This window comes from Fundulus heteroclitus, chromosome 17, assembly GCF_011125445.2.
Source record: "Fundulus heteroclitus isolate FHET01 chromosome 17, MU-UCD_Fhet_4.1, whole genome shotgun sequence".
In the NCBI taxonomy this organism is placed as follows: Eukaryota; Metazoa; Chordata; class Actinopteri; order Cyprinodontiformes; family Fundulidae; genus Fundulus; species Fundulus heteroclitus.
This window is the reverse complement of record NC_046377.1, coordinates 2798207-2826119: the sequence shown is the minus strand read 5'-3', so window position 1 is coordinate 2826119 and position 27913 is coordinate 2798207. Positions and strand designations below refer to the sequence as shown.

The 27913-nt window shown below is 42.1% G+C and overlaps 1 protein-coding gene across 3 annotated transcripts; it reads left to right on the top strand.

The window, feature by feature from the left end:
• Positions 1-309: 309 nt before the first annotated feature.
• mkln1 (muskelin 1, intracellular mediator containing kelch motifs) lies at positions 310-25001 on the top strand. 3 transcript variants are annotated; one of them, XM_021319105.2, is made up of 18 exons: positions 310-419; positions 1250-1319; positions 5069-5211; positions 9130-9218; positions 9324-9433; positions 10214-10406; positions 10532-10609; positions 10814-10879; positions 11854-11966; positions 12125-12337; positions 13816-14037; positions 14127-14256; positions 14341-14488; positions 14862-14976; positions 19212-19351; positions 19726-19828; positions 20098-20152; positions 21516-25001. In XM_021319105.2, the coding sequence occupies exons 1-18, from the start codon at positions 340-342 to the stop codon at positions 21635-21637; spliced, it is 2190 nt and encodes a 729-aa protein (XP_021174780.1). In that variant the 5' UTR covers positions 310-339; the 3' UTR covers positions 21638-25001. The 3 variants fall into 3 exon arrangements, with proteins under 3 accessions (XP_021174780.1, XP_012723203.1, XP_012723202.1); XM_012867749.3 differs by having other exon boundaries at positions 10532-10648; XM_012867748.3 differs by having other exon boundaries at positions 10532-10666.
• The last annotated feature ends 2912 nt before the right edge of the window (positions 25002-27913 follow it).

Here is a 27913-nt window from a genome sequence, read left to right as displayed (position 1 = left end):
TATTTTCTAAATAATAAATCCTACTTTAAAACTTTCGAGGTTTTATTTGCTGCTAGCCATAATAGTCAATAGAAATAGAAGTAAACGTTTGGAATAGTTTTCTCCGTGTGGAAATCGTTTTGAAATAAAGTTGAGAAATAACATTTTTGACGGTAATTCATCGAGATCAGCGTTAACTAATCAAACGTCGAGTAGAATGACGAGGCAATATGACGAGGCACTGTGGAGAGGTAACGTCCAATCAGACCTCGTTTTATTCGTGTGAGAAGGCGGAGCTAGTTGGAAAAACCAGCCAATGGGTGACAGCCAGGCTCCTGTTAGCTGCTATTTTCTAACAAGATGGCTGCCGTTCCTGAGAGCAGAGTCCTTACTTTCAGCGTTTTTAAATGGAGCTCGTATTCCTCCACGTATTTACCAGAGTGAGTGTTGAGGACACTAGCTAGCCGCTCGTCTTGCATTCGTGTTAATGGCTACAGGGGCATGGGGGCTTCTTGTCTCCTCGGGACACCGGTGCTCGGTCCAGACGGCTGGACTGGCCTAGCTCGTCTGCGATCTGACCCAGCGAACGCTAGCCGAGACATTGGGCATTTGTCGCGATTTGTAGCTACCCCCAACGCCTTCCCGGTCCAGTTACTTGGAGCATTTCTAGCTCTGTAGACCAATGCTCCTTGGGAACTTGTAGCTGAGCCCCAGCTGCAGCAAAGGCTGTTGTGGGAGTTGGTGCAGTCGTAACGTAAACAAAGCAAAACAGGCTGCTATCTGTTCAGAATGGGTCATTTTAAACCACTCCAAATGCAGTTCAGCTATAACCCGTGTTAGCCCGCTGTACTGTAATGTGCGGGGAAAGAAATGTTTGTGTTAGCATAACCGAAGCTGATACGGGCAATTGTTGTTACTGTTAGCTAAGCGCCTAGCTAACCTGGGTTAGCAGCGCTGATGAGCATGTTTACCGGTATTCTGAAACCAAACCAGACTCCGTGGTTCGCTGAAAACATGGTTTAGTGCTGGTGACGTCTCTCTGTGTGTGTTACTGTTTAGCTATACCTGCTGTATAACTTCATAGTAACGCTAGCTGCCGCTAATCGGACCATCTAGCATCATCTGTGCTGACACCGGAAGCTGTTGCTGCACGCTTATGGCTGTTCATATAAATATACTCTGCACACGCTTTTACTAGTCTTTCCTAACCTGCCTTTTGTTGGGTCCCGTCTCAGCCACAGTAAACAAAGCCTTTTTCTCTATTCCTTAGGAATATTTTGGTGGATAAACCTAACGATCAGTCCTCCCGGTGGTCTTCTGAGAGCAACTATCCTCCACAGGTAGGCTTACTACAGAACCGAGAGAACGTGGCTGTTGTCCTATAATGTTGCATCTGTAAACTATGCAAAACGCTCCTCCTAAAATGTTTTTTTTTTTTTTAAATGCGTGAAACTGTGCATGCACATGAATTCAAGCATGCCTCTTTGGTGCACCCTAATACACAAACGAGCGAATCCGTGTCTTGACATGTCTCCATTTTAATCTGCAGATAAATTAAAATACACCTTGCATGCGGGATTCTCCACATGGTTAAAGAAATGATTTCACCCAGGAAGAAGAGATCAATTTGTGATCATAGTTTTGCATAGCTTTGGACAATGTAGGAAGACAAATTCAAACTTAAGCCTTTATTCAACAGATTTTTTATTGTTCTTTACCAAAACTGCAAGTTTTAAAAGTGGTCTCTGGACCCTTTGAAGGAGGCAGAGCTTGGTGACGGAGCTGGCTTTGACTAATATTAACCTGCATGACTACAATGCAAGAGGAAGAGCTGTTATTCTATTGATCTTTTTATTGAGCTTTTGTTTTCTGTCATTGATTATGCATCTATCAATCGACTTATATATTGTTATTGAATTGTCGTCCAGCCCTTGGAGATCGTGCCCTGTGTTCTTTTGTAGCGCACGCCGCAGGGATTACTGAACCAAAGGGTGACTCACAACTCGCAGCATTCACCTCAGCAATGTGACACGTGGAGGATTTGGAGCTCTGTGCCCGGTCCTCATGCAGGCGTTTCGCATGCATTCGGTGCTTTCGGCACAATCAAAGTTGTTGTGCGTCCTCCTCGAGATGTCATATCCTGCGTCGGACTCCGCTGATCAGCATGCACTGGGAGATAATGCTGGAAATCTGCTCTGTGCACGCTCACAGGGTCGGGCTGCTGCTATTCTTGTTTCATATACTGCTACACTCGTTCCATGACGCTGTATTACCCCTTAGTAGTTACAGGTTCATTACTGCCTCGTGAGGTGGATCAGGTGGGTTGATATCTATCTATCTATCTATCTATCTATCTATCTATCTATCTATCTATCTATCTATCTATCTATCTATCTATCTATCTATCTAATATTTTTTTTGTAAAGAGATGCTATCGTTTACCATGGAAAAGGAGAGGCTCAGGCAGCTATTGATGGAACTGCTATATACACAGAAGCACTCTGTAGAATACTCTCAATAAAAATGAATACTGTTGTTTATTCAGCAAAACAGGGAAGTCACTCAATTGAACTACCTTTTAGAGGTGATCCTATGAAGACCTCCAATCCACCCGTGTCAAGTGAGCCAAAACGTTGTTTTCCGCATCAAATATAATGAGCACATTGAACGAATGTAACTGCTTCCTGTTCGCATAAGTTATGTCATGTAGTTATTATAATCGCGTGTGTGCATTTGATGGCTCCAGTGATGTTGGGGGAAAATGACCTTGCATCTAATTGAGTTCCAAAGTTCGCAGTCTTAATGGATCAGCCAGCTCCCCTCTAAAAGCTGCTGCTGACAGGAACCCCAGTGTGATCAGCAGATCGCAGACAGCAGCTCCACACGCCGTCTCAACATCTCATCCATCTATAGCCAGAAAACGCTGTTTGCTCCATTCTCCAGTGATAATAATCACGTTATTGATGATTAATAACTACGTCTGTGCTTGGTTAGAAATGTTCTGCACCATCTCCCAGAGCTATGATATTAACTCGTGGAATTGTGTTGAATATGGATTTATTAATAGTTCATCATGTGAGGCCAAACAAAAACATCTGCCCTCTTATGTGTTATTTAAAGGGGCCATGGCAACACATTTAATTTTTCTTAGGTTTTGGGGGTATAACATGATCTGTTGTGCCCTGATGAGGCCATGTGAATTTCAAAGTGGGCACCAAAGTACCTGCTCAGGAACGGCCTGCTATGTTTCTTTGCTCAAAAAAAAAAAGGTCAGATCAGAAAGTAAAGAGTAGAGCTAAAATATTATTTGTGATTTAATTATGGAAATCTGTGTTTCTGCATCCAAATGTGTGTTGAGACTCCAGTGCTGCTTAGACCTTTTGCTCGACCTTCAAACAAGGGAGCATAAATCTATCCTCCTCTTGAACTCATTGACTTCAAGTGGCAGACAGCTCGGCTTCCTTGCACTTCAAGAGGAAGTGAAGCATTGCAAAAACGATGGTTAACCGCTCAACCAGCTGGTACTATGTGCAGCACTTCAAAGATAGCATATAGTTTATAGTTTTCAAACACTGACACATGGGTGTTGTCATACGATCGGTCCCACTTTGCTGTGTACTCAGAAATAATGACAGGAGGATTAGATTTCGTTTTGATATTTATCACCATCCATTCGGATTGTGATGGTCATTGAGTAAATCTGAGATGAGCTGTTCATTCTACAGCAGCCAATAACTGTAATTTATTTTAATGTTAAAGCGTCGACATGACCATTCAGTGACGTAAATGTTTGTTTTGCAAACCTTGGTATGTGTTCTTTCTTTGATGACACCTTGCTTTGTTTTTACACTATTGTGCAAAATGAGGAAATGAACATTGGTTCATTGCAAAGAGTCTAAATGGTCTACTTGATGCTAGAAAGCTGTTTGTGTATCTGCCCTGACAGGATGTTCAGCTAACTTCAGGCAGGTGTAATCATACCAGCAGAGATCCAGTGAGGATGTCGTTTTTATAATGATTTTTGAACATAAATGCGGTCACAGTTGATTTCATGTTTCGGGTATTGCAAAGTGCTTTGATGAAAATCAGAGCCTTTACATTTTTCTCCTGCGTGTTTGTGTGAAAATGTCCTTCATAAGTTTTTGTTTAGTTTTTTTTTCTTCATTACACAAAGAACATTTGTGCAGCTCGTCATCTGAGACGTCTCCTGACAAACATCTTCCACTAGTGCCTCCCCTCCATTGGAGCCACACATAGCAGGACATTCTGGGAACTCAGGAGGACTCCTGCATGCCATGGCTGAGGAAGTAAAAGAAACAGGATAATCCATCCAGATAAGCAGTCGAGTTCTCCACCCTGATTGGCCGTCCAAATGAGACTCAAACTCCTTTTACCCTTCCTGAGAAGAGATGTTTTTCCCGCCTTATCGATCGGCTCTGGTCCCATTTCAACTGGGGAGCCTCCCATGACTGAATCGGGCGAAACCCACTTTATTAGCTATTATGCTGAGACCGGGACCTTGTTGGCCTCTTTTCATCCAAACGTCCAGGTCTGTCATCCTGGCACCTGTTGTCACCGTCAGAGACCCCCATGTTTAGGCGTGGAGATAAAAGAAAAGGGCTCGACTCATTTGACAGAGAGAGAAAATGGCTTGGAGTGCTTTGCTGCCTTCTGGCTGCGAGCCTGAGATCTAAAGGGCCAGAGCGGACGTTCCTTTGGAGATGAGGGGAATATTATGTTACTGTGATGGCTGTGAGCGATGGCTTCAAGCCTGGCCCTTCTTATTAGATTAGATAAGATAGCGATCGGATAAAACTGAGGACCTTTACATGCAAGGTTTTGTGAAAATCAGATACAAATCTTAACAAATGGCCATTTGAGCTCAATCAGTGATCCTAACAAATTGAAATTGTTGTATTTCTCTTTCTTTCTTTGTTGTTTTTCCTGTAAATGTGAGACAACGCCTTCAACGCCGCTGCTTTGACTGTGACCAGCAGAGCCGAATCACAGGACCCTTCCTGCAACTTCCTGTTGCTCCTGCTTTTATAAATCCCTGCTTCTCTTTGTGTCTCCGTCTGTTTCTCTCCAGTTTTTAATCTTAAAATTGGAAAGGCCGGCGATTGTCCAGAGCATCACCTTTGGCAAGTATGAGAAGACCCATGTCTGCAACCTCAAGAAGTTCAAAGTGTTTGGTGGGATGAGTGAGGAGAACATGACAGAACTTTTATCCAGGTGAGCTCCATGACTTCATAGTCCAGTTAGAAATTATTATTCAGTGGTTTATTTACACGTTTTATTTCAGTTTGCTGCTCAGCATTTAGCTCAGGTTAATAAAGTGATGAGCAATAGCTTTTTTGTATTTTTTACTCTTGGATAGAGAGCAAAGCGTCGATCAGTAACAGTCCTGTCATTAACTACTGTTACTACAACTTTATTACAACTTTACTACAACATTAACATGGAGAGTTCCAGATTCATTTGAGAGAACGCCTTGATATTGGCATCGAAACATTTGTGTTTAGGTCAACTATACCATCCAGGTGGACATTCTTAGGCTCTGCCTCTTGAGCTGAGCGTAAATACAAGGGATGCACAATATTGGGAAACCCGGGAAATGCAGGAAGTAGTCGGGATGACCCTCCTGCATTTACTTCCTTGACCTCCATGTTGAAGACCTCTGGTGTAGGGTGCTACATTAGTCATATGTTATATGCTCTGCCTGTACTCCGCATGCTGCTTGTCTCTAAACTGGATTTAGTGTGGCTCTTGTTTGTGAGTTGTAAGGACAAGCCGTCTGCAGGTAAGCGAGTGAAGCTTGATTCCACCCACTGTGGCTGACAGATGGTTGGTTTTTGGTTTTATGGCAGTAAAACTTCTATCTGCCAGGAGGACTGCACCGTTATTTACATCAGCAGTTTTTTTATGAGCTTTTATGTTTATTTATTATATGGTATTTTTTTTTACCCTAATTTGTCTTTTTGTAATTAGTTTGTTATCCTGACATTTATTGTTTCGCACCACATCTCTTTTGACAAACTTAAGAGATGTAACAGTAAGGAAACGCTGAATGAAGATGAGTGTTGGATGTATGTTTTTGGGAGGATAGCTATGAGTGAAGGAGATGATTTATGGCATATGCAGAATTCTCAGTCCTACAATAGCAATAAGCACTTTAATTTGACCAGAGGTAAAAACAAAAACAAACAAACACATTTGGCACAGTTCTGGGTACATTTGGATAAATTGCACCAAAATCACAGCTCTGCCTGACGCACTGCCCACTAAAATCTTGTGGAACAAATGTGCTTCAGCTGATTCAGTCCTACTGTTATTGTCAAGATGTGGGTTTATCAAATCGGAGGCTATTCCAGGGTTTTCACTAGAATTTTCATACTGCTTTGCCCTGTTTATTTAGAAAAAAGGCTCAAATATTTTGATATTTGCTTTAATCACAAATAAATCAGACATAGTAACAGCTGAAATAGTGGTTCCACTGGAAAATAGTTGTTTTATGCATTGCCTTTACACAGGTACCAAAAGTTTGTATTTAGACCTTTTATAAGCGTTTTATTTTGTTATATATTTTCTGGTTAAAAAAAACTTGGTAAACTCCTTAGATCTTAACAGGGTTTTTAGTATTAGTGATGCATGTGTGGTCCACCTGGGCCAGCTGTACTAAACATTTAAGGAATTATCTTGTGGGCCAAATCCTGCCCTCAGACCTGAGTTTAATACCTGTGGTTTACAGGGTGGAAGTGAACCTGCCGTCATGTCTGGTTTGGAAACAGTGGCACTTGCATCCCTAATATTAACCTAACATTGTGCAAAAACAAAACAGCCGAATTGCAACAGGTCCATCATTCCACCGAACGCCCAATATTCGCTGCATTGTCCGTTACGATGGCTCTTTGGCTATCAGCTTCCATTTTCCAATCGCATCAAACAATAGTTGATGTAAATTACTCACAGAGTGGCTGGTTTCAACTGCTCTAGTCTGTAGGATATGACTCGTCGCCGATGTCACTTCACTTAACTGTTTTTGTCTGGGTAAAATGGAGCGTGGTTTCAGAGTCCTCATAAGGCCGCGGAAAACGTAATTTTCAACTACGCTGAATGGTCGGATGTCCTTGTAGATGTATGTATGTATGTATGCGACAGCCTTTGTTATTTTGTGGGCTTGCGGTGAGTTTGCTGGGAACTTGCACATAAATGCCTTCTCAAGCTGCATTTGCTTCAGGGCAAATGGCGTGTGCGGGTGGTGTCTCATTAAATAGTTTCGGAGATTTGTTGTTTGCACAATATTTGATCTCCATGGCACAAATGGTTCGGCTCTTATCCGGTTCATTGCTGCTTTTAAATAAAAATATTTCCAGACACCTGCCTTAAAGTTTGTTGGTGGTGCTGTAAATGCTTTACTCTCTACTCGCATAGTAACAAGAGCTCATGTCACGTAAAAAGCCACATGGTCTTTTGGGAAAAAAGATTGAATTAAGGGTTTTATGAGTATCGGGACATTCAAAGGAACATCGATTTCAAATTAATTTTTTGAACCCAGCCCTGGTTGAATACATTAAATATTTAGTGCCATTTAGAATAACACTAACTTGTCCCCATCTACACCAACAAGTTTCTAGAACTGTGTGACGCTACCACCTGCTATACACGCTCTATCACCATCCCTGTCTAGAGGTCCATCGACGCATCGGCGATGTTGTTGTATGGCCGCCTTCCAGCAGAGAGCGCTGCCCGTCATTCTAAAGTTGAGCCAAACCCCAGTGTTAGGAGAAAATGTAATGGCGGCGGGAACATGAAACCATCCAAACAGAATTCGGTGTTGTATTATTTTTTTGCACTTTTTAATGAGGATGCAAAATGCTCTTTATGCGGTTCTGTTTTTAAATATAAACACTCAACAAGCTCCTTGTCGGCTAAATGGCTCCCATTCAGCCAGGCTGCCTGGCGGAGCAGAGTCAACTTCTCAACCAAAACTCACTGATGGGCTCAGAAGCACATCAGGGATGCGGTGACCGAAAAGCGGACGGCATTACGCAAAAATTGTTACTTGATAGAAAAATGTGATGCCCAAAGCACGGTTGACGGTTGCGGGCTTACGTGGAGATTATTTCACATGTTTTATTCTATTCATCTTATTTCTTTGTCTTGTTATTTTAGAAAAATGTCCAAGTTGGACGTGTGAGAAAGCCACAATTTGTTTATTCAGTCAGGATTTAATATAGGTGACACAATAACCTGTTAAAATATAATGATGTGCCTCTTTTAAAATTCAGCATATTGTAAACAAATTACTCCATGTTGGGGAAAGACCCTCTTGATACAAGATAACTCCAGTTTTTGAGAAAATGGCCGCTTATCAATGAATCATTAGTCAATCAATGAGATAAATCAACTTTAGATAAAGTCGTTAATGGATAACTTGCATCCCAGTCGATACGTTAATGCGTTCGGCGATCCATTAGTGCATTCACCAACCGTGCCTTGAGAATCAATTGAAGCGCAAGCATACTGAGGACAAAAAAGATCCTCTGTACATTCTGCTGCCGCTCTCATGTCCCCTGAAATGTCTCTTCTGTTATAGATTGTAGCTGCTGTCTGCTCCTTGTTACTCGTCTGCCTGTTTCTTTACGTGATGCGAACCTTGGAATCAGTCAGATTCCTTGTTTGTACCCGCAAACTTGGAAATAAACGAAACGAAATAAAGTTGATCCTGGTTCTTATAAATTCTCCAGTCTGACAAGTGAGAAAGGTCAAATGGCAAAACATTTGTCCAAATGACACATTTGTTAGTTCCACCTAGACAAACTTGTGGTAGACGGTTGCTCATCCGATGTTTCCCTAATAAATCCTAGATTACTTGTGGTTGCGTAACAGGATTAGAAGGGGTTTTTTCACTCTTAAGTAATGTGGGTTTTCTGTCGAGATGTATTCTGTTCTAGTGAGGGGAGTCGTTTTGGACTGGAGGGTGGATAGAATAGGCCTTCCACTGAAACAGGTCTGTGTTTGCAGATAGCTTCCCACACAAGCCATGACTACAGTTTCAGGATCAACACATCCAGAGATCGGTTAATATCCAAACTCAGTGTGGCATCTGTTGAGACCTGACCCATTTTTTTCCCCCTCCTTTTGTCCCAGTGGCCTTAAGAACGACTACAACAAGGAGACCTTCACGTTAAAGCATAAGATTGACGAGCAGATGTTCCCCTGCAGATTTGTGAAAATAGGTAAAAGCTGACACGGCAAGGAAACGCATCTGGGGTTTGCTTTGCTTACACTGCTCATGTATTCCTTTTATTTCCTCTGAATCTTTTCCTCCCCGTTCCTCTCAGTGCCTCTAATGTCTTGGGGGCCCAGTTTTAACTTCAGCATCTGGTACATCGAGCTGCACGGCATTGAAGACCCTGACGTGGTGCAGCCCTGCCTTAACTGGTACAGCAAGGTAAGAAAACTCAAGCTGCATCCTTCAAAAAGGTCTGTTCTTACATATCTACAAGAGAAATTCTTCAAAATAAATGGAATAGTTTAATTTGCATGAACCTTCATGAAAAATGTTGTTGCCACCAGCACTGGGTGGTACAGATTTCACTTTTTTTCCCTCAAATCAACAACTGGATGGTTGAAACTTGGACACAATCGGCTGTTCCCCTGGACACCCTAGCTCGGTTTGAGTTAGAGAAAATCCACAATAAATTTAAAGACAAGCAACCATTTGTTGTTTGTAATAAAAAAAAGTTAAAATGCCTTTAAGAGCTAAGGATTTTTCCTGATGTGTAATTGACAACAGGTATACAAGCTAAAAGATCTGGTTTGAAGTGTGGTTACTTTAGACGTTGTTTCGGGTCACACAAGCACCAAAAGACTTCTGCACTGCAAAAACATGACCAAAAATTAAGTAAAGTTTTCTTGAAACTAGTGTATTTGTCCTTGACTTGAGCAGCAAGTTTACATTATCTGCCAGTGGAATAAGATCCTTGCACTTAAAATAGGAGCAACTCATCTCCATCTTATTTCCAGTGTAGTTTACCTAATTATCTTATTTTAGGTGTAAAAATACTCATTCCATTGGCATATCATCTTATTTACCTGCTCAAATTAAGGACAAATACACTAATTTCAAGAAATTTTGACTTATTTTTAATTCAGTTTTTACAGTGTGCACTGTTTGTTTTCATGGACCTCCTAGAACCGGTATAAATTTGCTCTCGTCGTGTCGATCCAGTACAGGGAACAGGAAGCCATCCGGCTTTGCCTCAAGCACTTCCGGCAGCATAACTACACGGAAGCCTTCGAGTCGTTGCAGAAGAAGACCCGCATAGCCCTGGAGCATCCCATGCTCACCCACCTCCACGACTGCCTGGTGCTGCAGGGAGACTTCGACGCCTGCGAGGAGCTCATAGACAAAGCTGTGAGGGGTACGGCCCTAAAGGTCCAAGCGCCTTCCCTCGGCGTGCCGTCGTCTTCTACCCTTCGCGATTATAGAAATGCGCCCTTTCTTATCGCTTTTCCCAAATATTTGATTGTCTCGTTTCTCCGCTAGATGGTTTATTTAACCAGTATATCAGCCAGCAGGAGTACAAGCCCAGGTGGAGTCAGATCATCCCCAAATGCAACAAAGGTACAAGCAGCCAAGAAATCAGCCGAGACGACATGAACAGTGAGACCACCTCTTCAAGTGGGGAAACGCTCCCGTTTCTGTCAGATTGAACACCTCAGGGCTCTGAAAGCGTGGCAGAAGGCTAACCCATGTTCTTTCCTCCCACTCTTTCATCTTCCATCCATTCTTTCCTCCTCTCTACTGCACTCCCCCCTCCTTTTCCAGGTGACGGCGACGACAACAGGCCAGGGATGAGGGGAGGACATCAAATGGTCATTGACGTCCAGACCGGTGAGACCTACGCAGACAGTGATATGACTCACATCCTCCCACGTCCAGTTCAAAATGCAAAGCTCTGTTTCTGTTTCTGTTTTAATCAAATGAAACCTCCCTCTCCTCCTCCGCCTCCAGCCCTTTTTCCTTCAGGCCCGGCCCGATTAGAAAAGCGTCACCCGTCACCGCTTTGCGCTTTGTCGGTGAAGCAACTTTAGTTTTTAACCCGTTGGCTGAATTTGGCGGCGTTGGCGCTGTCTGCAGAGCTGGGTGGAGTCTGACTCAGACCACAGACCAGCCTCTGTTTTTATTAAGAAACCAGTGCAAGTTGATCTCAGTTTATTTCCCATTGTTGGCTATTCACATCTAAGTAATCTTCCCAGCTAAAAGGTTTCTTTGCAGAATTAATTTCTCACACCAGTCATCAGAGGAATATTAACTCTTAACATTTTGGCGGCTTGTTTTTTTCCGCTGCTACAGAGCCGACTCATGATTCTAGGCGTTTCACGGGCCTGATGTCGGATTATCTGCGTGAACAGATGCACCAGTCGGGCCTTTCCCGGCCAAGGCCGATTTCCTATTTTTACGTCTGACCTGCCAATGAGGACTTTTTTTTGCCAGATTGCTTTTGTTTGTGTTCTAAGCACTGAAACACATGATAGGAGAAGCCATGCTGGGGATCCTTTAGTGTCTAATACAGATTCTTTGACATTAGCAGCGGGCGGTTCTTGCGGGATGAACTGCCGGACCTGCTGCGGTTTGTTGGAATCCAAATAGATGACTTGTGTTCAGTTGAAACGCGAACGTTAAAGGTAATTTCTAAAGCTTCAGTTGACTGAAAGACGTGCCCCCCCGATCGCAGAGATCTGCTTCCACCTTCTTAAAAAGGAACCCTGATTGCAGCCTGCTACAGACTGCTACAGGGATTTCTTTAAAAGGGAGCGACTCGTTTTGAATTCGGTCCTGATGGTTGCCGCTGGTCTGCCCTGTAGAGACGGTGTACCTGTTCGGGGGCTGGGACGGCACCCAGGACCTGGCAGACTTCTGGGCTTACAGCGTTCAGGAGAACCAGTGGGCGTGCATCTCCAGAGACACCGAAAAAGAGGTGAGGACGGCTCTGACAACACCAGCATCGCACCACGACCACGTTTATGGTCGCCCCCCTCGGTGCTGAAACGGCGATCCGGCACAGTTCTTCGGCCTTGAAGCCGTTCCCAGCATTTGAAGCGGCTTCGTAAGTCTCGTCTGCTGTCTACCTAACAGAACGGTCCGAGCGCCCGCTCGTGCCACAAGATGTGCATCGACTCCCAGCGACGGCAGATCTACACGCTAGGCCGGTACCTGGACTCCAGCGTCAGGAACAGCAAGTCCCTGAAGAGCGACTTCTACCGCTACGACATCAACGCCAACACCTGGACGCTCCTCAGCGAGGACACGTCGGCCGACGGAGGGCCCAAGTTGGTGTTCGACCACCAGGTACTCTCACAGGCCTGGAGGAACCAGCCGAGAACTTTACAGCCTAGCGGCGCACACGGCACTAGATTAAAAAAACACAATGAAAACATTCCTATTTCACTCTGCGGTCACATTTTTTTCGTCTTGTACGGGGGTCGAAGTGTGTTGGAGCCGCTTTTCAGTCTGAGTTGAATAAAGACTAAATACAGTTTATCATATACAGATTGTTTTCATTATGAAAGCTTCGTTTCCCAGAAACAGCTGTAGTATTCGTGTTAGACATGTTTTATTTTATCTCTAAAAAATAGATATCTGACCCCAGATTTAGTAAATCTCTGACCCGCTGATACAGATTTTTGAATCTCGACTCTTTATTGTCATGTAACCATAATGAAGTTTTGGTGAGAGTAACACAGGAAAGGCATCATTCAGTTGCATGCACTGACAACACTCCCCGAGAAGCTGAAAGTGTGCAAATAATCATCAGAAATAAACTAAAACGGTCAAGTTAAATGATGTTCAAGTCAAAAAGACGGGTAGCAGTAGGTTTACAGGATGGTGTAAAATAAAATAATGTAAATAAAAAATGTGTCGGACAAACGTTTCAGGAAAAGTCAAAAGCTTCCAAGTAATCATTAGCAAAAAATTTTAATTTTCAGGTTAGAGAGCTGTGCAATTTGCATGGATGTCCAAACAAACCCTCCCTGAAAAGTTAAAAGTGTGCAAACAGACATTAGCATGTGAGAGGCGGTCTAAATAATTCTCAATGGGATCAAGAACCTGTGGAACCAGCAGCAATGTAACAGACCATGAACTGGGCTGGTGGTTTGATTCTCAGCAGGGGGCGATGGCCTTCACAGCTTTAGGGGAAAAAAGCTGTTTTAAATTTTAAATTTGTCTTCAAAACATGTCATGGTTGAAGAGCATCAGTGGAAGTCAGAAAGAGATGGAAACACGCTGTCGGATCTCAGAAATCACGCAGCACTTGAGCATATCACACTGTGGCGTGACATTCGAGCAGACGTGTCACACAGCGGCATCAGACAGAGCCGAGTGTCCATCCATTAACAGGATGTTGGGGGTGTAATTGCACTTAACAGTGGAGTCGGATGCTGAGAAAAAGCAGGAGGAGAGAAAGGAGACGGCAGAGCCAGGATGAGTTCAGAGTTGCCACTTAAACTGGGCGGAGCGTCTCGTGTTAGCATTAGCAACCTTAATCTCTGGGTTCCATTTAGAGAAAGGAAATCCTCTGATTCTGGGCACCAGCCAAGTTCCTGGTGGATCTGCTTCCAGAAGCCAGTAGAATGTCTGAGTCAGGCTTTCTTATAACCTCTGAATGGTGCGAAGAAATCTTTCAGAAAACCAGAAAATGGCAACATTTAAATGTACCAAAATATGTTAACGTTACCAAAAAATAAGCTCAGTCTTTTTTTTTTTTATGTCCTCTTTGCTCCTGTCTCTCTTCTCTCCATCCTTTGGCCGCTGGCCTTTTGCTGCAGATGTGCATGGACTCGGAGAAGCACATGATCTACACGTTCGGCGGCCGCATCCTGACGTGCAACGGCAGCGTGGAGGACAGCCGGACGTCGGAGCCCCAGTTTAGCGGCCTGTACGCGTACCACTGCCAGGCGGGGACGTGGAGCCTCCTGCGGGAGGACTCGTGCAACGCCGGGCCCGAGGACGTTCAGTCTCGGATCGGGCACTGCATGCTCTTCCACACTGTGAGCTTCAGACGAGGGGTGGTAAAGCCTTAAGGCCAGGTGTCTTTGTGATACGCTAAGGCGGATGTTGTTTCTGTACCCGCCCACAGAGAAACCGCTGCCTGTATGTGTTCGGGGGTCAGCGGTCCAAGACGTACCTGAACGACTTCTTCAGTTATGACGTGGACGCCGATCACGTGGAGATCATATCGGACGGCACCAAGAAGGATTCTGGGATGGGTGAGCTTCAGTAACACGACATCTAACCTTTATGTGCTAATACGAGGCCCCTTCCTATTTTTTTCCTTTTGACCGTTTTCCCAGTTCCAATGACCGGTTTCACCCAGAGGGCCACCATCGACCCAGAGCTCAACGAGATCCACGTCCTGTCGGGGCTGAGCAAAGACAAGGACAAGCGGGAGGAGAACGTGCGCAACTCGTTCTGGATCTACGACATAGCTCGCAACAACTGGTAGGAGCCAAAGCCAGAGCCTCGTCTTGTAGAGATGTTTCTGTGATCGGCGTAACCACAACAACACTCGCAGGAAGTTCCTCGACACACGCAGAGAGCAGCTCTTTGCTCGCCGTGAACGCGCCACAAAAGCTCAGCGTGCACGCAAACCTAGCTAGCTCCTAGCGATCAACATCTCTATATGACACTAAGAATCATGAGTCGATGATGCAGATGTGGTTGTGTGTGTTTCTGCACAAAGCAGAACAACCTACATTGATTTTGCTTTACCCCCTTGATAGCTTCAGGAAGTATTCAGGTTTTTTTTTTTTTTTTTTTTTTTTTTTTTTTTTGGCTGCTTCCTCCATTCACTTGTGTGTGTGTGTCCCCTCAGGTCGTGTGTGTATAAGAACGATCAGGCTGTAAAAGAAAATCCAAGTAAGACGCTGCAGGAGGAGGAACCGTGTCCACGCTTTGCACACCAGCTGGTCTACGATGAGATGCACAAGGTAGCACTTCTACGCTGCAACATGCAGTTTGCACGTCCAAAACCAAGATAGCATTCAAAAAAGAAGATACTTAAAAAACAAAAAAAATATATATATAATCACTTCCCTGTGACGGTGCATGCTGCCTCTCTGTGTTTCATGTATATTTTAGGGCTTGGGAAAGTCTCCCATTAGAAATGGAAGATAGAAACTGCAAAATCTACCACTAAATGGCAAAAATCATGTGTTTTTTAGCATTTATGTATCGTACGACAAATCACGGTGGTGTGTTATTTGGGTTATATATCCCATTATTCACAATAAGCTGCTGCTGGTTGAAATGTTCCTTCAGGAATTCATATGAAACTGACTTATGTGCTTTGTAATTGGAGGATCTTTGTTATTTAAGTGAACCGTTGTTGCTTGATGACTGAGAGCAGAGCCCAAATAAAAAAAAAAAGACATTAAAGAAGGGAAAAAAGACAACACATAAACAGGAAACGGGTTGCCATTCAGAGGAAGTCCTCTATAGACCTGTATTGGTATATTATGTCTGTAAAGTAGAAAGAGGATCTCACGACATAACCACAAAATCTGCCTTTATATATTTAATAAACTAGAATATTAGGGAAACACTATTATTGAAACGTTCATTTTGTTCTGTGTATATTATTCACACAGACTGATGATTACAAGCCTAAAGGTTGATATTAGGTATTTAGGTAAAATATTTAGTCTGACAAACGCCTCATCAAACCACCTGATTTATTCAATGATTGTATAACATGATCTAATTTCTTGATTGAAACAGGAATACTAATTATTGCTTCTGCTGCATTGATACAATGACATTTACTTTTACCCAGAGAAGCCCAAATCAATCAACCAGAGATTGAACTCCCCTTTTCCCTTGTTAATTAGACATAAAAACGAAAGGTTTCCACTATTTGTTTTATTGTCACAGCCCACCAGCAGAATGTACATTATATTCCTTGTAAGAAAGGAAAAAGTGAAAGAAGCTGTGATTGGCCTGTTCAGCAACCGGTGGGGGAGGGGCAGTGCTGTGCTACTCTCTGCTTTATGCATCCATAGCAAATTCGAGTCATTTGGAAATGATAGAATTGCAGCGGAGCAAAGGGAGAGAGGGAAAAGGGGAAAACGTCTAGCCATCTCTTTTATTCAGTCCCAATAAGGAATGTGAGATCTTTGGCAAACGGATTGGATTAACTTCAAGCCCTGAGTCACACCCAGCCAGAGTGTCTGGAATGCGATATTTAGTGTCTTGCTGAGACGCGGTTGCAGGATCATATCTCCAACTCGCATGTTTCTCTGCCTGGCTTTCTGACCATACAATGTGGAGTTTTAAAAACTCCGGGGTTTGTTGATGTTAGACAGACGGATGTTTGACCCGCGCATACATTCCACCGCGGGCTATTGGCAACGCTGCATCTGTTGTCATCCGCTCAGTTGTTGCTAAGCTACAGACACAACACCCCGATGCGTTTGTTTTTAGCAATATCTGGTGATTTTAATCACACCTCACTCTCTGCTACACTTCTAACATCTCAGCAGTTTGTTAGCTGAAAAACAAAAGGCTTTCTAGGTTTTATGCAAATCTAAATGATTCATATCTCCAAAGCAAAACTCCTCTTGGCGAATCAGGTCACCGTCTCTGATCAGAATATAAGCCTCTCTTTTATTTTTGACCTGTAATGCAGTGTTTTGGACAGCCATCTTAGTTTTAGTCTTAGTATTTTTAAGAAAATTCGTATTGGTTTTAGTCGTATTTACTCATTTCTGTATAAAATACTTTGTCAGTTTAGTAAAACCAAAAAACTATAAAATTTCAAGAATCAATTTTGTTGCTAAAGATTTAGAAGTGATACTTTTTGGTCTAGTTTCAAATTGGATTGCTGGTGTTTTAAAAAAAAAAAAAAAAAATGTTTGTCATTACCTGAACTATATGACTGTGTAGTTATGCAACATATTGATACGAGTTAACATATTAACATTCAATAGCAAATTAATAAAGTAATGATAGTTAATAGCAGCTGTAAGGACCAAAGCCTCTTCCTGAATGTTGAAACAACTGCTTTGACAAACATGCTGTGGGGCAGAACAACCAAACAGACCCAGGGGAGGAAACAGAGGACACCAGAGATTGGAGTGTGAGTCGCAAAACGCATTTAAGCCCACAGTGGAAAAATAATTTCTTAAAACTTGGTCTTTGGAATTGATCTCTGGAAATGAATGAGAATCAATTCAGAATTGGAAAATCCATAAATCTTTAGCGCCCTAGTATTTGCTATGTATACAGCGTACATCATCTGTAAAGGTCTACAGTGGAATACAAAACAATCAAATGTAGGTATCATACCTTAAAAAAACACACACATCCCAAACATGCGAATATATATATATATATATATATATATATATATATATATATATATATATATATATATATATATATATATATATATATATATATATATATATATATATATATTAGGGCTGGGCAACGATTAAAATATTTAATCGCGATTAATCGCACTGATTAATCGCGATTAATCGCATTGTATTTACAAACTCCAAGAATGAATTCAAAAGTAGTGTAAAGAGCACTTTTATTTTAATGTTCTGCTGCCATATGAACAAAAGTGTTGTAACATTTGTAGCACTTATCAGTAACACATATTTAGTGTAAAGCTCAACTTAAACATGTAAAACAAAAAATAGCAATAATAATAAATTAAAGCTTATTGCCACTGACAGGGAATTCTCTTTATGGGGAAAAAATCTACCAAAAACAGGCAATTTCTGAGGTAACAGCAGGGAGCAGCATTACCATTTTATGTTCAATACCAAAGTTTAACTTGGCAGTGGTTACAACTAACTTGTTTCTGTCATATTCCATGCTGGAAGAACTTTAAACTGAAATGCTTCCTAACTCTATATCTGCGTTTATTTGACGTTGACACGCGTTTTTTTGTTGTTGCTTTCTCGCGTGCATATAGTGAATGGCAGGGAAAAACAGGCAAAAACACATGGATACTTTGAAACGAGAAGCGACTTCACCGACGGCGTCGATGCAGACCCCCCCCCCGCTCCGCTCCGCTCAAAACTTGTTCCGGCCGCCAACTCACCGCCTCGCCTCGCCTAAGCTCGCTCGCGGTACCTGCGGGAAACACCGCCTTCCGCATGTCAGCTGTGTTTTTTTCCCGGCCAGCACCTTTCTTCCTCTTTGAATCTGAGGTTTGGCTGACAGCGAGGTTATTGGCGCATTATCGCCACCTACTGTTCTGATTCAAACCCCTACACCGCAGCAACAGACCTTCACAAAATAGAAGCATGTGAGCAACATGCGTTAATGCGCGTTAAAGAAAATATCGCCGTTAATAGTCTAATGAGTTAACGCGAAATTAACGCGTTAACTTGCCCAGCCCTTATATATATATATATATATATATATATATATATATATATATATATATATATATATATATATATATATATATATATATATATATATATATATAATTTTTTTTTTTTTTTTTTTTTTTTTTTTTAAATGTGTCATTATGTTTACTGAAACATAATTTTGACAATATTAGGAAAAAAGAGCAACCTCAATGCAGCATCGAAGTGATTTTTGGAGAGGAGCTCCCCCTACAGGACCTTTTTGAAAAGAGCGCTGTCGTAAACACCGCCCCCACAGCTACAGCGCAGTTCATAGTCACTTATTTTACAACAAGTCTTCGAAGAGACCCTATAATAGACGCCACAACAATATTTGTCCAGCTTTGGGATTAATAAAGTATTTTTACAATGAATTGTTATTCAGTGAAAATTGTGTGACAGAAAATTCTGGTGGTTTTGAAAGCAGAACTTTCTAAACCGGGAGCTCGACTAATCCTTTTCCTAAAGGGTTTCCACGGCACTAGTTTTGTCTTGTGTGCTAACAGAATAGACATTCGCTTATCTTCTCGACAATGCCCGAACTTTACGAAACCAGAGAACAGAAACTTTAGTACTAATCCCAAAAATCCACTTCAAGTAATGTTTGCAAATTCATGTCTAATGTTGTTTATCTCTTAAAAAGAAATTAACTTAACCGTACCTGTTCAGTGAAAATGCATTTTATTTTACTCATTAAACAAAAGATATGAGCAAATGTTTTTTGCAGCTGAGCATAAAGGTCAGGACCACCAGACTCTTGAGTGACGGGGAACTTTTATTGCGTCCCAAACCTCCAGGTGCACTACCTGTTTGGTGGAAACCCCGGGAAGTCGTGTTCTCCTAAGATGCGCCTGGACGACTTCTGGTCCCTCAAACTGTGTCGGCCCTCCAAGGAGTACCTGCTGCGCCACTGCAGATACCTCATCCGGAAGTACAGGTCGGCAGAGTTTATTAGTCTGTAACTTGTGTCACCTCACCTTAAAAGGCAGCGGCATTAATTTGCTCTCGTTAGATCAGTTTATTCAGCTCAGGTACCAGATCAAATTTTTCTCTTTATTTCCAGCCTTAGACATAAAGAACCTGATCTCTTTATGTCCTTTTTTTTTTTAAGAATCTGACTTATTTTGTTTAGCCGTAGCCTTTCAATGTTAATTGTTTCGAAACTGAAACTGTTATTTATGGGAGATGATTATTGTTAAGAGGTACAGCTAACCTTTAAAGTTGCCATTCTAGCGCCTTTGTTGCCATCTAGTGGTCATAATGTGTAACAGCAGTCTGTCCTTTTTTGTCGACCACGGCTGCGTTGGTTAGGTTTGAGGAGAAAGCCCAGTCAGAGCCGCTGAACGCCCTGAAGTACCTGCAGAACGACCTGTCTCTCACTGTGGACCACACGGACCCTGATGAGACCAAAGAGGTACTGCAATGTTCTGCTGCTATTTAGTTTTATTTAAGTCCTCTAACTGGATAAAACATGAGCTTTCCAGAGAGAGTGAAGGAAGCGGCAGATAATAGAATTTGAGTGTTAACAGAGAGAAACATGTTCTTAGCTGGTGACTGATGTAGCAGCGGGTGTGTTTTTATTGTTAACCAGTCCAGGCAGTTGTGTGTGTGAGAGCAGGCTGGGCTCTTTTTCTCTTCTGTACTCCTGAATCTCAGTGACCCGGGTGTTTTGTGCTGTTTCAGTTCCAGCTCCTGCCGACTGCGCTCTTCAGGTCCAGCTCCGATTTCATCCCTCTAGGTAAGAACTCAAGAACCAGGCAGTGACGCACAGCGGACACATGGGTTTAATTCTAATAGGCGGGCCTTTATTAGCACAAAAAAATGTGAAAAATGATCAACGAATGCAACATTTGAGTAGGCGGGCTAATAAGAGGTCCGCTCGATAAACTAGGCACAAAATCATATCACACTAAACCTCAAATTGACCTGCAGCACTGACGCATAAGTGAACTTAATCCTGGTTCATCTAAACAATTTGTGTGGCGTGCCATCATATTAGCTTTTGTGTAAACATGGGATACATGTTGGATGCAGTCGGCCTGAATCGTGTTTAAACTATAACAATTCAACAAATGGAAGTCATATTTTTAAGATTTAGGTTGTAGATCAACATCTTAGAGTTAAACTAATTATGTATTTATTAGTGTATGTTTTTTAAAACATACACTAGGGGTAGAGTTGGGAGATATGGCTTCAAAATGAAATTTCAGATTTTACTGTACCAAATCCGATGGATCTAAATACATCACAGAGATTATTTTAAAAAATCTGCTTTTATTTCAGTCATCTCACCTGGGAGTTGACCTGAATTCAAAGTGCAACTTAAACCCAAGCTGTGAACAATGAAAATATTACACAAAAAGGTTTGCTGCTAGTGGTTCTACACAGTGTATATGTCCAAGAACAGGCATCAATTCACTTAAACTTAAAGGGCTTAAACTTAAACAAGTGAGTAGATGAATACATTAAAGGGTAAGACAACTTTCCTCTTTAGAGTATTGTGATAATTTATTATCTTAAACATACGTTCAACGTTACGGATCTGTTTCCCTGTAAAAACTAGTCATTCATCATATAATAATAATAATAATAACATCTCAGCCAATGAAAACTCCGTACGTTGGTCCATCTCTGTGCTGTCATGCTCCCTCAGCTTCCCTTGTGCGTAATTGGTAGACTTTTCTACATCTATATAATGACTGGAATATATCTAGTGTATTGCATTTATTGCCCACCCATACTTTAAACAGAGAATTAATGTTGCGTTATTGTGGAGAATGCAGCACAGTGGAGCACGGTGGTTCGTTTGTTGTGCAGCCGACAGACCCAGAGACCTTGCAGGCATCCAGTCCATCAGAACGCTCTCTGTGCTATACTGCAGTGATCTGTCATGCAACAGGAGAACGATCCGAACACCATCAGCAAATCTACCATGCTAGTTAGGTTTATACTCTGTTGCCGGCTTGGGACAGATCGGTGCTCTTCTTTTTCTTTTAATCCGTTCTGCGGCTTTAAGGCTGCAGCCGGTTGCAGCTCAGGCAAGCACAACGAACCGAGGTGGGTGCCATACTGACGGGGTGGTGTCTCTGCTCCTCCCTCAGGTTTCTCTGACGTGGACCAGACGTACGCGCAGCGAACGCAGCTCTTTGACACGCTCGTCAACTTCTTCCCCGACAGCATGACGCCACCCAAGGGCAACCTGGTGGACCTGATCACCCTCTAGCGGCCCGGTCCCCTGACGCCCCCCCCCCCCCCCCCCCCAGGTGGCCAGCTGAACGCGCACCTGTGCACACGCCGCGTGAAAACAGACCAGACTTGCCAGCTGAGTCCACTTTCTCCACCCCCCACTAAATTAACCATGGCGACGAGGATATTTAAACACAGCATCACTGTGCTAGATAGATAGAAGTAAAATTTCCTAAAAGCCTCTGGTGCTTTTTTTTTTTTTTTTTTGGTGTTCCTTTTGAGCAGAGAGTTTGTAATTTTCAAAAAAAAAGACAAAAAAAAAAGGATTGTTGCACTTTTGCTTTGTTGTTGGGTGGGACTTTTACACACTAACACGCGGAGCCACAGGCATTCTACGAATAATGTTGAGGGCCAGAGGGAATTATTTAAAGAGTTTCCCCCGACTCATCAGTTCTTGAAGTTTTTCCTAAATGTGTCTCTAGGAAAAACATTTGTTAATCTTCTCGGCTGCTTTCGTTTTTGATGGACTGCTCGTTTTTTTTGTTTGTTTTGTTTTCCCCTTTGGATCGCTGCCCTTTTTACAGATGACAGCCACGCAGCTGCAGCAAAGAAGTGGTTTACAATTTTAGGAGTTTTAGTGAGTGCCAAGGGAAGAAGTTTAACACGTGTGCGTCAGAGGACATGGAAAACGGCTTTTGGCTCTTGGAGGTCTGGCCTAATACAAGACCAGTTTCAATACTTCAATTAGCGGACTGTAATCTGATCCTAACTGCTGAAATAATGTACAAAATGTGTAAATATAGGTACAGAATATTTTCCTGCATTAAATGCATCTTCTGCTGGAATGTTTCCCACTTTACTTAAATCGTCTGGGTCTGCACATGAACACATATTAGTTCCTGTATCAGATATTCAGTGTACGGGGAAAACGTCTGTGATTGTGCTTAAAGAACCTCGTTTAGTGTAACCAATTACCTTGTGTAGGTCTCCTCAAAGTCCCCGACGTGAGTAGCGGCTACCCACAATGAGCTCTTTTGTCTTCTAATGAATTAAGTCAGAACCAGCTAATAGATGTTGAATTGCTTCTACAGACAATATCCCCATAATCTGAAAATATCTCTCGTCTTTCCTAGAAATGCTCAGTTTAAGCAGCCAATATTCTTTGTTTTGTTGTGATCCGCTTTCTGCAGGTTTTTATTTTTTTATGAAATGCATCAAAACTGAGAACCTGCAGCATTTTCAGTTTCTAAATCACATCAACCAACAGCGTGCGCTTTGGTTCACTAAAGATTAAATGTTAGCTCCCTGGATAGATAACCTTGTAATCCTTCCATGGTGAAATCAAAACTGCTACCTCTATCATTAAACCCACAGCACACCTCTCTCTCTCTTTTACGTTTTGTACTTCCTTAACGAATCCGAATCAGCCGATCAGACCCCAAAGAAAAGAGGAAATCCGTGTTGGAGAAAAAACCTGATCGTTGCATTTCTATTATTCTAGAAAGTAAATCATCGGTCGTAAATCACAGTTACCAAACGGCGAGCAACCCTCCACCCTGTTTAGGTAAACCCCCCCAAAGACCTATTTTCACACAGAGCGGTCAAGCCGACATGTTTCTGTAGGGAGCCGACCTAATTTCAGTGAGTATGAAAACAACCAAGAAGTTGTTTTCACAAATCGTCGCCTTGAAAACAAAAAACGCCATCCTGAATGATGGTTCAGCTTGAACCGTTGACGTGGGTGCTCCCGCGCCCCCGACTACCCCGAGGCGACGCGCATCACCCACCCAGCTAGCTCCAACAACACGGGTTACAGTTACACGCTGAAACAAACCGAGACCCGTGACGAGAAGCCCCGCTCCTTAACGTGATGCTTCCCATCCTGTTGCAAGGGTTCCTAAAATCTGCTCCCAACTCGTCAGCCCCGCCTTCCGCATCCTTACGGCTTTCCTTCTGCCCTCACCTCCACCCGCGCCCCCCAAAAGCCAGACCAAAGAACTGCTCGTCTCAGAAACTAGAGGCCAACCCGTGCAAACCCACAGCCAATGAAAACGTCGAGTGCAATGCGTAGAACGCGCAAGGCTAGTTCCACTTTTAGTTTACAGTAGGTTCTCTAAATGAATACCCCCCCCCCCCCACCCCACCCATCCCCCGTCTGATCAGCCGAGTGACGCACAGAGGCAAATCCCTGACCGCTTCCTGAGCAACATGGCGCCGCTAGCACATGCAGATGAGTGGGAGTCTCCTGTGGCCAGCTTTCTAGAATGGTGGGAAAACAGTACTGGTGTAGATTTAAGGATTTAAGGAAAATGATGAGGGGCAATGCAGCCCAGCTGAGTGACACGACAGTGTTCTGAATGCAATCCTCTGAAAACCACTGCCTCCCTCCAACATGCCCACGTGGAAGCTTCACATGTAGCATACGACTCTTTGCCCACCAAACTGACGCTTGTAGGACTTTTTTTTTTAAATCAGAACATGTTCTCAGGCTGTTCTCTTAGCAAGGGACACGGTCAGAGGAAGATAAACAGCCATGGTATGAAATGACAGAGGCTCGCTTCCTCTCCCGCTTGTTTCTCTTGGATCGAGGGGAAAGTAGCGGCCCTGCTCTGGGATTAACGCTCCTGCAGGATATGGCGAGCTGCTTCTCCGGCAGTAGCATCCCCTCTTTTAAAGAACCAGTAATGGGAGGATGGCTTTCAATAATCTTAGGAGTATTACTGACATTTTAAGCCTTAGCAGGGAGGAAAGAATCATGGATTTATTCCTTTAGGGAAGTGGTACCAATATAGAGGTGCATGTTATTAAATTGGCCTTTTTATTTATTTCAGTAAAAAAAAAAAAAAAAAAAAACATTAATTGGATGTTTTTCATCCTTTTTGCTAATGAATTACTAAAATAAATCAACTTTCAATGAAAAATGCATGTTTTAGATGCACCTCTAGTGGACGGTGTGTGAGTGTGTGTTTCCATGTGGCTCTTATACAGAATAGTTCAACCCTGTGGTTAAAAAAAAAAAAAAAAAATACAATAAGAATGATGACCCCCCCTACTGTATTTGAGCATTTAGGGTTTTAGTTGTTTGTTTTTTATTTAACCAGAGGAAGGTTTTGTTTAAGAAAGCTTCATGCTGAACACCTTATTATAAAGACTCATGCCAAATGCTTGTTTTCTTCTTCCATGTTTGGGAATCGGTCCCACAACCTTTTGCCGTGTCATAACTTATTACCATTTGTCTCTATTGGCCGGCCCCCCAGCCCCGTATGGGTGGGAGGGATTTTAAGGCTGCTGCTCTCCGTAAAGCACCACTCTGTGCGCACACAGAATGTGTAGAAAGCCTTGTAGTATTGCATTGTATGTAATGTATATAACAAATAAAGATTGTATTTTGTTCAAGTTTTCTCAAGCGCTGTTTGTTTCTGGGTTTTTTTTGTTTTTTTTTTACAGCCCACTGGTGGCTATGTAGGTGTATTACATAGAGACTGCGCAAGTAAATTGGAAAAGAAAATGCTTTTATTTTGCAAATCTGAACAGATACAAGATCAACAATTTACAGCTTCCAGTGTGTCAGACCCCTGTTGTCTGCCTGCAGCAGCAAACAAACCATAAATACATCAAATAATGGGAACATACTTTGGTGAAAGTGGTGCAGCTATAATAAAAGTGAATATTTACACACAAACACAAAACAGAGGACTGGGTCAGATCGGAGAGCCCCTCGTGACTGATTTTCTTTTTTTTTTTTATATGTAGCTAAGGACTAAAGTAAATACAAAACAAGTTCTTGATTGGTTGAAATGGAAGGAAATCTGTAAATGATGTTTGATTCCTTTAAGATCAGCGGTGACTTTTAAAAAAGAAAACATCGTAGAGCTATTTGCAGGTATGGTTATAGCAGCTTTTAGTGGCAAAACAGATTTCTTTTATTTTGTTGTCCTGTGGATTGGTGAACAGTTTCTTACCAGCAAGTGAGAACTCGCTCAACGTCTCCAGCTCATTTAAACTTGCGTTACTTTTACCTTAAGGCTGGTCAGCTACGGGTTAAAAACCATTTTCTATGGACTTGGACCAATGCCAGTCTCAACATTCTGATTGGTTTATGGCCATGCTGTCTGAATGTGTTTGCAATAGATGCTGATTTATACTCTACATGTCATTTCTAGAGCTGCACATCAGTAAAACACGTCATTGCCGTGTTGTTGTTGAAGATTGCAATGACAATATTGGTTACAATTACCCTGCACTTTCACCACTCTTCCATCGTCACAATGTTTTCATCGTTCTTCATGAAGTTCTAACACCTCTGCTACTAAAATATAAATCTGATGTTGGCATCAATGGCCTTTTAACAGGCTAAATACTGTATATTACCAGCATGCAGGGTGTGAATGCATTGCACCTGAAATATAATATCCTATCAAATATTGCTAGTTATTTCCATCAAGGAAGTGTTTTTCAGGAGACTGGATCAGGAATTTTGTCTTGATGCTCAGAAACCCAACACCAGAGAGCAATCACAGGGTAAAATTAATTCTTTAAGTTCTTTAAAATGGCGTTTACACAAACCACTATGGTATTTCAGTTGCTTTTACAGTTCATTACGTCATGGATTTTTAATCTGGTTGGATAAATTTACCTTTTATTTCAGATTAGGTTCTGCTACAGATTGTGGGGAAGTTTTTTATATATATATATATATATATATATATATATATATATATATATATATATATATATAGATATATATATATAGAGTATATATTACCTCTTAAGATGAGAGAGGCAGACTAGAAGTTGCAAGCACCCGACTCTTTAAAATTTATGTATATACTATTCTCACATAGGCAGATCAGATAGAAGTCATTTTATGACCATGCATTTTTTTCTACTTTATCTTCTGCGTTTGCAACACGACACCACAGTTTCTAGATTAGCAGAAAGACATCTGTGACCAAACAGACTGCTGTTGGCTTCAGGCTTCGGTGAAGGCTAACCTGTTGGCAGAGAGTAAACCTCTTGAAAAATAAATATGTATATTTTTTTGTTTTGTTTTATCACTCGTTTTTTGTTTCTGGAGCACATTTATGCCAACCGTGATTAAAATGTACAGACAGATTTATGCTTTAGTTTCACTGGAGGAGGAGGCGGTTAACAATGGAAAACACCCATTGTTGTAAATCAATAGTTTCTTTTCTATATATACACACATCTTTATCTAACGCTGACACAGTAAGTCATTTTGCTTCACTGCATCACTTAACCGCAGCACCCTCAGCTGTAGTAGCCAGGTACGTAGCCTTACCTTACATTTATACCAAAGTTTGATGCTTGTTGTATTTAACCTTGCTTCTGTTGAATATTTTAATACCAGGTCAATGATTTTATGAATTAACAGACTAGTTAAAAAACAACATTCAGGCCTTGCATCTTTATGTAGAAGTCACTTATGAAGTTGGATCTTATACGTTCTTATACCCAACCTGAACTAGTTCTGATTGGCGGAGAGCTCGTGATTTCGATTCAGCTGGAGTGAGACCAGTTATGTTAAAATCCTAACAACCCTGCAGCTTTCAAATGAACAATCCAAATGATCTGACCAGACATTGCAATCTAAGAAAGCAGACATTGCAAAAGCTGGCAAATGAGAGAATACCCTGTGGCAGTGTCCCTTTATGAACACCTATAAGAGAAGTGTAAAGACAGTTTTTTAAATACAAAGAAATGTTCTTTATTCTATCTTAATTTATTGCAATCAGTTTAATAAATCAGAAGCTAAAAACACTAAATTCACTTCTGACCTCACCATTAATCTCCTGAAACCCTCTAAACCAGGAGTCTTCAGCCCTGGTCCTCAGGATCCACTATCCTGATTGTTTTAGGCGTTTCTCTGCCTCCACACTCCCAACCTAAATAAATGGGGCATTAACAGGCCTCTGCAGCCACTGATGGCTGCTGAGCAGGTTATGCAATCATTTGATTCAGCTGTGGTAGAGCAGAGACACATAAAAAAAAGCAGGGCATTGGGTCCTGAGGACCAGGGTTAAAGACCCCTGCTCTAAACTGCCATGCTGAGCCCATCTCTACGGGAAGAGCTTCCTCAGGCATTGCGTTAGTACTCAGCAGTAACAATCCAGCCTTTCTCTGACAATCACCAGAATGCTTTAAAGTATCCTTGGGTCGTTTAACTAGAAGCTCTAGACCTGCCTAGAAGTTTGGAGGTGCACTTGTTCCTCTGACCAAAATGATCAAGCAGACAGGTTAATGAGCCACGTCCCTTGGTCCATGTTTGACTTGGAACAAGGCTACGACTCCA